Source organism: Sphaeramia orbicularis, chromosome 8 (genome assembly GCF_902148855.1).
Source record: "Sphaeramia orbicularis chromosome 8, fSphaOr1.1, whole genome shotgun sequence".
In the NCBI taxonomy this organism is placed as follows: Eukaryota; Metazoa; Chordata; class Actinopteri; order Kurtiformes; family Apogonidae; genus Sphaeramia; species Sphaeramia orbicularis.
The window spans coordinates 8168810-8179622 of record NC_043964.1 but is presented as its reverse complement, the minus strand read 5'-3'; the positions used below and the strand labels follow the sequence as shown (position 1 = coordinate 8179622).

Below are 10813 nucleotides of genomic sequence, written 5' to 3'. Positions count from 1 at the left end.
ACTAGAAGAATTTAACCTAATGATTTATTGAACCTGTTCCTTCCACATGATCTGTTTGTTTTCTCACATTTACCAAAGGAACCAGAGACACCTCCTTTAAAGAAAGAACCTCCACTTTAGAGCATTCACTGGTTTAATTGATGGATCAAATACAAACTGAGGTTAATGATGGAAGGACCTGTCATGTGACCTGTCATGTGACCCATCGTGTCAGTCATGTGACCTGTCATGTATCCCGTCATATGACCCGTCACTTGACCTGTCATGTGTCCAGTCTACCCAGTTTTAGTCCCACTCTCTTCCATCTCTGTCCAGGTGATTCTGTCATTAATTTTGTCAAATAAACGTCCAAACTCTGCTGTGGAGAATCTCAACATTAAAATCAAGTCTAATATGAATCTATGAACTAAAGTTTTACTGAATAAACTGGAATGAGTTCAATAAATGACTGTTAATGAAGGGGTTACTTCACATCCATTAATTAGTTTCCTTAGAGTGAAGTTATTAAATGCATCATGAACGTTTGGGTCAAGAGACACCATAACGATTTATGATAGAGGCGGGTCTGTAGATGCTCCGCCTCCTCCTTTTGACCTCCCAGAGCCCTAAAAAGAGTAATGTCCTGACTAACGGTACCTTATTGTACAAATTCCATACTTTGTGGTTCTAGAGGTTAAATCTCAACAGCTGGACCAGTCAGTTAGCAAACTATAGGATTACAGCTGAAAATGGAATGTAACAGGTGTTAAAGATATACATTAGTACAAAGCCTAACCAAAGAAAACTGAATTTACAACATGAATTTCCGCTCATACAGGAAATACATTGGATCATTTGAAAGATGATCGTATCTGATCGACTTAGAGCTGGAGTTGATAGATCAGCTGAAATAGAAATGAATGTGTTGTGATGGCGTTACACTGAATGTTTGGGACTACTGACCCCTCCATGACCTGGAAGAAGGAGCATATTTCTATGACAACAGGAGTCTATGGAAGTGTCACTACTCTGACACATGGAGGACTCCACCTCCTCCTGCCGAAGACTGAATTCAGACCAATGAACAGAAACAGGAAGTGAAGTCATGCCCCATTTGTGTCCAGGTGAGGGGCCCCTGAACTGACCGACCAATCAGCTTCATCCTTACGTCAGTGTTTCCATTGATTCAAGTGAATTATTACATGAAAACTGAAAAGTACTAACAGGAAAACAACCTTCAACCTTATTTGGTTCATTTTTACTCATTTTATTTGTTTTGGCTCATTTTGTTTCATGTTTTCTTGAATATTATTCAGTCTGTGGCTTATTTTTTTTTTAAATTTATTTTGTTATTTTTATTTATTTTTGGCTGTTTACGTTCATTTTGTTGATGATTTACTAATTATCCTCTTAGTTTTGGTCAATTTTGTGGCTTATTTTGTTCATGTTACTCATGATTTTGTTGATTTATCATTCATTTTTGTTCATTTCATCGATCACGTTGCATTTTTTCCATTTCTTTATTTCACTGAATTTTATTTTATTTTTTTCTTCGGGTCTCGCTCCATGTTAAGGGTTTCATCAAGGTCCAGGTTGTCGGTCATCCTGGTTTGGGTCTGATTCTTCATCTGATCCGGATCCATCAGGTCTTTATGCTTCTGTTTTGATTCGTCCGCCTCCAGACGCGCGTCCCCGCGGTCAGCGATAGTTTCCGCTTCCGCCGTGCGTGTCATTTTGCCAGCGTTTCTCAAACACGGAGTCCGGACCTTTTTGGACCTGCAGACGGAACCGAATTGATCTGCGCATTAATCAGAGAGGACGGAGAAGCATGGACCGGAAACGGTACCGGATTTATACAAAACACCGTTACCGGCGGAAACAGACGCATGCGCACACGGGGTGTACAGCCTGCTAGCATTAGCGTGATTTAAGAAACTACTTTGTGTTTTTACAATTAAATTCAGGTTTAAAGCGACTTTATCGCGTTAGTACAAGTTAAATTTAATGAGTAATATGACTGAAAATCTGTTGCTTTAATGTGAGAAACAGCAGCTCAGTTAGCGCCATTAGTTCAGTTAGCATCGTTAGCTCAGTTAGCATCGTTAGCTTCAGTCCAGTGTTTTCCTATTGGAAGTCCATGTCAGTGCTCTACGATTTATTCGTTATGATCTTCACATTAAATGTTTTAAATCTTCCCTCCTTTTATCAGATGAATATAAACCCAATGACCAAAGTTTATCTGATATTTTTCATGTATATAATAGTGTTTATTCCACCCGTGTACTGGTTTATGTTCCTTTATCCAGTCCATTAGTAAATGTTCCGGTCAGTAGAACCTGTAAAGTCCATGTATGTGATGAACAGACCAACAGCATCTGGACTGAGTGGATCGAACCCACTGACTCCCTCTGCTGGTCACGTGTTCAGGTGTTTTCAGTGAACATTCAGACCCTGTTGGTTCTCAGGTCTCCTCTTAAACCGGGTCTGGACTCGGATCTGGACCTCAGGATTGGACGTCTGGAGCAGAATAAGACAGAGCCCAGGAACAAACATACCAACAGGAGGCGTCGACTCAAGGTGAGCCCAGAACCAGACAGAACTGGGGACCAGAACCAGACAGAACTGAGGATGACAGTTGATGTTTTCTCTCTGTTTGTTACAGTCCAGACTGGACCTGAACGCTATGATCCTGGTGCGTCAGACGGCGTCCATCTTTAAACAACCGGTTTCCATGGTAACCAACCACCCCAGCAACAAGGTGAAGACAGACCAGAGGAGGGATCTGGATCAGCCCAAACAGGTGAGTCGACCCATTCAGATCACTGATTCTCCACAGATCCTCCACAGATCCACCACTGAGCCACCTCTCTCCCTTATTCACCACTGCACTTCCTGATGCTGTTGTTTGTTTGTTTTTGTCTGTCTGTTATTTTTGTTTATGTCTGTCTGTTTATTGTTTGCCTGTCTGTTTGTTTGTTTATTTGTTTTTTGTCTCTCTGTTGTTTGTCTGTTTGTCTGTTGTTTGTTTTTGTCTGTCTGTTGTTTGTTTGTCTGTTGTTTGTTTTTGTCTGTCTGTTGTTTGTTTGTCCGTTGTTTGTTTTTGTCTGTCTATTGTTTATTTGTCTGTCTGTTGTTTGTTTGTCTGTTGTTTGTTTTTGCCTGTCTGTTTGTTGTTTGCCTGTCTGTTGTTTGTCTGTTTGTTTGTTTGTTTATTTGTGTTTGTCTCTGTTGTTTGCCTGTTTATTTTTTTTTGTCTGTCTGTTGTTTGTTTTTGTCTGTCTGTTTGCCTTTCTGTTGTTTGTCTGTTTGTTTGTTTATTTGTTTTTTGTCTGTCTGTTTGTCTGTTTGTTTTTGTCTGTCTGTTGTTTGTTTATTTGTTTTTGTCTGTTTGTTTGTTTGTCTGTTGTCCTTTCAGCTCTTCTGGAACAGGAAGTTGTTTGGTCTGAGTGCGTTGGATGCCGTTGACCAGTCCGTCCAGATGAATCTTCCTGCCGTTTTTCACAGTGAGTCTGAACATGAACTAACCCAACCTCCGTCTGGTAAACCCCGCCCACTCTGACGGTTTCTGTCTGTGCAGGTGTCGCCCCTTCGTATTCAGAGCAATCGCTGCTGGCTGCCATTGCTGGCACTCTGCACTCAGGTCCCGCCCCCTCGAGTCAGCTTACCTTGACTGGAAGTTTCGGAGTCACCGACAACGACATCAGGTCAAACAGATCAGCGTGGTAGAAGTAGTTTATAGATATACACAAAAATACACAAACAATTTACAAAAATACACAAAAAATACACAAAAAAATGCACAAAAATACACAAACAGACTCACACGAAAATACACAAAAACAGACTCACACAGAAAAAAAAGCAATCTGTATAAAAACTTAAGTAACAAGAAACAAATTTCACACAATGTAGATTGCTTATTGTATTGACCCGGTTGGACCTGGTTCTGGTCCAGGAGGCAGGAGGTTCTGGTCCAGGGTGTGAGGAGGCGTCTGGAGGCGGTTCTGATGGTCCACATGGCAGCGAATACAGAGAAGACCACAGCAGACGGATCAGAACAAAACCACCAACGGCAGGTACAGAACCACTGAGGATGGACGGGTTTGATGGTCTGATGCATGGGGATGGATTTGTTCATGTCGTTACTTTTCTAAAGTTTTCATGTTTTCCGTGTCCTTTTTCGTGTTGTTGGTCGTCTTCGGTGCTTTTTAGCTTACCAGCTGTTAGCTTACCGGCTGTAAGCTATTGTCGTCATGCAGCCTCTGGCGTCGTCGTCTGTCATCCGTTACAAAACTTTCAATCATCTTCTTCTCCGAAACTGCAATTCTGATTGACTTCAAACTTGGTATACAGCTTCTTTATGATGATGTCAACAAAAGTTAGTGAAATTATTTGGATCTGGATCTGATTCTGGATTTGGTGCGACTGAAAAATTTCCCCATTATAAGAGATAGGAAGTGGATTGATGCAATAACTCAGTAAATATAAATGATATCCAGTGTAAATTTCTACAGTCCAGCCCTGATGGGGAGATGACCAAAACATAATGCCCACGTGCTGATCAGGATCTTCTTCTGGATCCGGGAACTTACAGAAAATTTAACAAGGGCATTTATGGGGAAAACATTTCAGTCATCTTTTTCTCCCAAACTACAGTTCTGATTGACTTCAAACTTGGTATACAGCTTCTGTATGAGGATGTCAACACAAGGTATTGAAATTATTGTGATCCGGATCTGATTCTGGATTTGGTGCAACTTTGAAAAATGTTCCCATTATAAGAGATAGGAAGTGGATTGATCCAATAAATCAGTATCAATGATATCAAGTTGGAATTTGAATTTTTTACAGATCTGATTGGAATATGACCAAAACATGGGCTATTTCTGTAATAGAATAAATACACAGAACTGGGTGATAATAAATGGCATCTGGATACATTTCCCAAAGTTTTTATTTTGGCCGGCAAGCTACAGGGCCATTGGTCCTATTTTTCGTCTTGTTGGTCGTTTTCGTGTCCTTTTTTGTGTTGTTGGTCGTTTTCGTGTCCTTTTCCATCTCGTTGGTCTTTTTCGTGTCCTTTTTCGTCTCGTTGGTCATTTTCGTGTCCTTTTTCGTCTCGTTGGTCGTCTTCGTGTCCATTTTTGTCTTGTTGGTTGTTTTCGTGTCCTTTTCCGTCTTGTTGGTCTTTTTCGTGTCCTTTTTCGTCTCGTTGGTCGTTTTCGTGTCCTTTTTCGTCTTGTTGGTCATCTTTGTGTCCTTTTTCCTCTCACTGGTCATCTTCCTGTCCTTTCTCGTCTTGCTGGTCAGTCATTTTCTTGTCCTTTTTCATCTCGTTGGTCATCTTCTGTGCTTTTCCACTTCCTGTCATTGTCTTGTTGAAATAAATTAAAGCCATTATCGTGTTTTGTGTCAAACTCATTCTTTTTTTTTCCACATTTATTTTTTTATTGAATTTTTTGCAGTAGTAGTGCAAAACAAAGTCTAAACAACAGGAAATGTAGTTTTTATATAGAACAGAACAAATCCAAAACCCACATAGAACACAGAAACATCCCAAAGCCTCCGATGGTTCTGGACAAATGGACCAGAGTTTCAGATTCCAACTCAGTTAAACATTGGTACAAAATATCACGAGTCAAACTCGTCATTTAACGTTTGTTCTGATGTGAATATTTTCCGGTCAGATTGAATAAACACATTTGGATGTTTGTGTTTTTTCTTGTCAGGTCGATCTGATGCAACATTAAACTCTGCCTCTGGGACGAGTTGGTTTGAGTTCATCCATGATGCGTTCAAGGACTCTGAGTTCAGGTGGTGTTTGTAAAACTGTTGAAAAGGACGATTCAGACGTGAGTAGAGGCACCGGTCACATCCACAGTGAGCGCTCTGGATTCCCAGGGGACTCCAACATAGCATCTGCTGGTGTTTTTGTTTGGGCGATCAGCTGATTGGGCGTCGGTGCATTTGTTCGGATTTTCAAACACATGAAACTCTGAATGTTTTTGTCGTAGTTTTCATTCATTCCAATGGGTTTTGTTTCTATTGCTTAAATAAATGCGTTTTTCGTAAAAATCTGTTTTTGTGTCTTTGCATCAACACCAGTTAAAACACATAGATACACACAGATAAACACTAAGACAGAGGACCAGATAAAGTTGTCCCTGTTTCCAACCACTAGAGGGCAGTAAAAGTCTGTTGAACCTAGAGGGAACCCAGTCCCATCCTGTGGAATCCAAAACATTCAATGAACCACGTTGACACCATTAAAGGTCAGTAAAGATGAAAGAAAGACACGTTCATAACAAAATACACATGGTAAATCTATAAAAAAACCAACTACAGTAAATGACAGGACAGCCGAGATAAACTGACAGTTTGTAAAAGTTCCATTTGGATGAGATTGAAATTAAATATATACATCGTCACAACAGACGAATTATGATTACATCTCTTTAAGACGAGAAAGAAATGACAAAATATGAGAATAAAAGAGAAATAAATTCAATCATTAAAAATTTTAAATATTAGAAAAAATGAATAGGAAAATAATAAAACACAAAAAAACATGTATAAATGTCATTTTTAAATCCAAAATAAACTATAAAAATGGAAAAGTGTTTGTATCAAATGTGATTAAATGATTAAAGTTAAATATAAAATAAATCTGATAAAAACAGAATGAACAGAATGTAAATATGGTACGTGTCTGATGTCATGATGATGTCACAGTACCAGAGGTTTAGACCTTTACGTCCTCACAGACACTAGAATGCACCCTTTTAATGAACAGTTGTAACCTCCGGTGATGGAATTGAAGCAGATCCAGGTTCCAGTCCACCAGGTGGACCCACATGGGTCTGGATGAGCGTGTAGGGACTCCAGTCCACCAGGTAGACCCACATGGATCTGGATGAGCGTGTAGAGACTCCAGTTCACCAGGTAGACCCACATGGGTCTGGATGAGCATGTAGAGACTCCAGTCCACCAGGTAGACCCACATGGATCTGGATGAGCATGTAGAGACTCCAGTTCACCAGGTAGACCCACATGGGTCTGGATGAGCGTGTAGGGACTCCAGTCCACCAGGTGGATCCACATGGGTCTGGATGAGCGTGTAGGGACTCCAGTCCACCAGGTGGATCCACATGGGTCTGGATGAGCGTGTAGGGACTCCAGTCCACCAGGTGGGGCTGTGTTGTGTGTTTTGTTATGTTGTGTTGGACCCCTGAGGAGCGGATGGATGTGGACGTCCCTCCAGACTGTCCCAGATGATGATCATCGCACCAATCAGATCTCAGCTTGGGAAACAAGACTTTGGTGCTCAGGGGAAATAGTTGTGAAATTTCAGAAACAAGTTTTAAAGGGCGTCTGAATGTGCGTCAGTCTGACACTTAGAGAATGAAGCCAAAGTCCTGCTCAGAGCTGAACCCAAAGCTAAGCTAACGTTAGCCTTGGTTATTAATCCCCTATCTGGGATTTGATCCATTAAAGCCCAAATCAATATGGTTATGGATTATTGTCAATATTTAAGGCTCTAACAACTTCTTCACAAATTAACTTTGCACTTTATTTTAAGAAAATGCTCCATATTTGTGTTTGTTCTCAATGAAACACTGAGCACTTCTGCAACAAAAATTGCATAAAACTTTTAAAAAATAAATTAAATAAATAAATAAATAAATACAAATAAAAATTAAGGATCAATAACATTTTTATTTTCTGGTCAGGAGGAACTTTTTTGTTTGACACAATACTTTTCAGGACCTGATGTTGTCCCATTAAACTAAGGGTACTTTACATTTCACTTGATACATTTACGTAGTTTGATTGAATTAAATAAATAGTAACGTCCGTCTTAAATTGGACCGTGTTCGGTTCTGGAGGGAAGATGTGGATTTACAGAGTTCCATAAGTGTCATGTCTGTGGGATGTATGAGGTCCGATGGAGCTCTAAGAGGGTCGCTCAGTCTGGATTTGAGGTCTCAGTCAGTCCTGGTCATAAACTCGTAGACACTGGAGGACAAACAGAACCTTTAGGTCCAGAGACGGTCTGATGAACCAACACCTGTGAACAGCAGCCTGTTCCCACATCGAAGCTCCAAGGGGAACATACCAGATGTCTGTCCAGGAGAACCGAGGGCAGGGTTGTCCACTCCAGTCCACATGGGGGATGAGGACTCCATGAGGGGTCTTATGTAGACCACGGAGGTAGAAAGTCTGGCCTGAAGAGGAAGAACATCCGTGGACCGCGTCAGTACGTAGAACCGCATTCCAGTCTTTGTGGCAAGATTCAGTCACAGGAGGTCCAGGTGAGAAGACTGGTGGACCTGGTAGGCTTTAGCTTTTTATCCATGAATAAAAGAGGAGTGCGTGTCTGTCGTTTTCTGCTGGAGATCAGTACCTGTCTTGCTTGCATTGAAACTAACGCACCAATCTTACGCCCACTTCCTAATAGGGGTGTAAGAAAATATCAGTTCTGCAATATTTCACGATATTTCATTTCACAATACTGTACTGATATTAAAAAGTACTGTATCGATATTTTTTAGGTATTTATTCAATTGCAGATATTGTGGAGGTTCATTTTTGTTTCTATTTTATTTATTATTATTTAACATTCTTTTATTAAATAATGTTCCAATGTTAGTTCTGAACTAATAGAATATGAACATTTGAACAGGATCTTAAACTGTAATGTCTGTAAAACAGAATTTAAGTTTGAACACACAAACATTTTGTGATATAGCATTAGATCCTGTTCTGTTCAAATATAAACCTGTTTAGTATTTGTGCAGATTTCTGGTGTAATTCAATTCTTCAAGGAAATAACCATTAAAAAAAAATGAAACAAACTAAAAATTGCCTTTTTAACAGTATCATGATATATTGTGATATATTGTATCGTGATCCTAGTATTGTGATTTGTATCGTATCACCACATTCTTGCTAATACACAGCCCTACTTCTCAAGTGCTTTTAAATCCTGTTGCAAACTTTCTATACAAATTGTGCAGCGTTCTAGAGTAGAGTCATCAGCGAAGAGATGAAGGTTATCTATGAACATGAGGAACAGCAGGGGACCGAGGACGCTGCCTTGGGGCACACCAGCAGCCTGCTTTCCATCAGCTGGAAAACACCATATCCAGGTGGGAAGGTCCCAGGTGGTAAACCTGGTCAGGAGGCCACGGTACCTTCTGAATCTGCAGTGCAATAACTCTGACTTCTTGTTTGATTCCACCACAGACTGATGTAGGAAAGTCCATCTACAGTTGAGCTCTTCTCACTGAACCCATACTGGGTATCACTGAGGAGATGATGTTTGTCCAGATGTTTACAAATGATGTGGCTGATAATGCCTTCCATGACCTTTGGTAGAAGAGACATGGGTCTGGTTTGGGTCCTTTCTTGGGAAGAGCTCCACCTCGGCTCTTCTTCTGTTCTGCTGGACCACCTACGAAATGTTGAAGAATTTGGAGGACCGGGACGAGTTCAGGAGTGCAGTCCTTCAGAACTGTGGCCCAGATTCCACTTGATAAAAGATTTGAATCTTTGAAAGTGGAAAAAATATTAACAAATGAAATTGTTATGGCGAGGAACCATTTTTGACACTGATGATGCGAACGTGATGTTTTTGTAAACAGAGTCTGATCCTGTACCGTGGGTTTGATCGACTAAAGGCTGAAGTCTGGATCAAACCATGGGGAGATCCAATAAATCCACGTTAACTCTAATTAAAAACCAGTGAATAAATGATACAAGTGAACGTTGTGTTTCAGTAAATAGACTGAGCCCATTTACACTGAACAATCCTTTTCTTTATTCATTTTTTGTTTCATTTCAATATGTCTGTCAGGGTTTGTTTTTTTTAGTTTTTATTTTAAATTAAAATTTTGACACACTTATAAAAGACAGCATCTGCATAGAGTTGTCATCTTAAAGATCCATGAAGAGAGGGGGCAGGGCATGGGGAGGGGCGGGGCTGAGAGAAGAAGGGGCGGGGCGAGGGGAGGGGCAGAGGGGTAAAGAAGGGGGAGGGGGGAATACTGGCACGTCACATGAACTAAACAGAACAGCCAACAGCAGTACGAGAGAGGGGGCGGGGCGAGACGGGGAGGGGCGGGGCTTCAGAGGGGGTGGAGGGGGAGGGGGGACAGATCGCTTTTACATTACGCTACGCACACATACACACACACAAAAGAAACGGGACACAAGTTGCATTTCCGGTCAAAGTTGCGTCGTTTTTCGATGGCCCCGTCCCCGTCCGTGATGATGTCAGCGCTTGTCCCCGCCCCCCCGATGCCCGATTCCCCTCAAATGCATTGCGGTGCATTCATGGGAGGGCCGTCACTTCCTGTCTGCGTGTGGGCGTTCCTGTCGGACGCGGCGGTTTAGAGTCTGAACCGAGGGCGGTCCCTGCAGGAGGTCGGCGCATTGTGGGTGGGGCCTTAATGCCTCTGCTTCTAAAGAAAGCCCTTGTTTCTCTGAATATTGCACGCTTTGTTTCGATTGGCCTGTGTGAGACTGGGCCCAGTGGCGGGTGGAGACTGGGACGGCCCTGTTTCTCCAAAACGCCAAAGACGCTAACGAATCTCCATCTTCGCCGGTGAATCTTCGTGGGTTTAACTGGTCTTTGGCGTTTGGAGAAACCACGGACCTCCTCCAGGAACTCGGTGACGACCAACCGATGGAAACAGGAAGACTGTCATGATGTCAAGGTCCGATCTGTTTTATCTGTTCATCTTCAATTTCATCGTGGGTTTTAATCAGTCGGTAAAAGGAGCGGCGGCATCCCTCGCAGATTTGTTTCCTTCCAATCGGATGATTTGCATCT

At 41.5% G+C, this 10813-nt stretch overlaps 1 protein-coding gene across 2 annotated transcripts; it reads left to right on the top strand.

Annotated features, from left to right (window-relative positions):
- The first annotated feature begins 1668 nt into the window (after nt 1-1668).
- On the top strand, nt 1669-6046 carry LOC115423812 (methyl-CpG-binding domain protein 3-like). 2 transcript variants are annotated; one of them, XM_030140864.1, is made up of 7 exons: nt 1669-1821; nt 2445-2556; nt 2642-2779; nt 3395-3482; nt 3557-3683; nt 3892-4055; nt 5709-6046. In XM_030140864.1, exons 1-7 carry the CDS (start codon nt 1808-1810, stop codon nt 5804-5806), a joined length of 741 nt encoding a protein of 246 aa, XP_029996724.1. In that variant the 5' UTR covers nt 1669-1807; the 3' UTR covers nt 5807-6046. The 2 variants fall into 2 exon arrangements, with proteins under 2 accessions (XP_029996724.1, XP_029996725.1); XM_030140865.1 differs by having other exon boundaries at nt 1674-1821; nt 3935-4055.
- Nucleotides 6047-10813: the final 4767 nt, after the last annotated feature.

What these genes read in the sequence shown, in the direction of transcription:
- LOC115423812 (XM_030140864.1), top strand. An exon ending in ATCTGGATCAGCCCAAACAG is followed by an intron (nt 2,780 to 3,394) that starts GTGAGTCGACCC and finishes TTGTCCTTTCAG; the next exon opens with CTCTTCTGGAACAGGAAGTT. An exon ending in AACAAAACCACCAACGGCAG is followed by an intron (nt 4,056 to 5,708) that starts GTACAGAACCAC and finishes TTTTCTTGTCAG; the next exon opens with GTCGATCTGATGCAACATTA.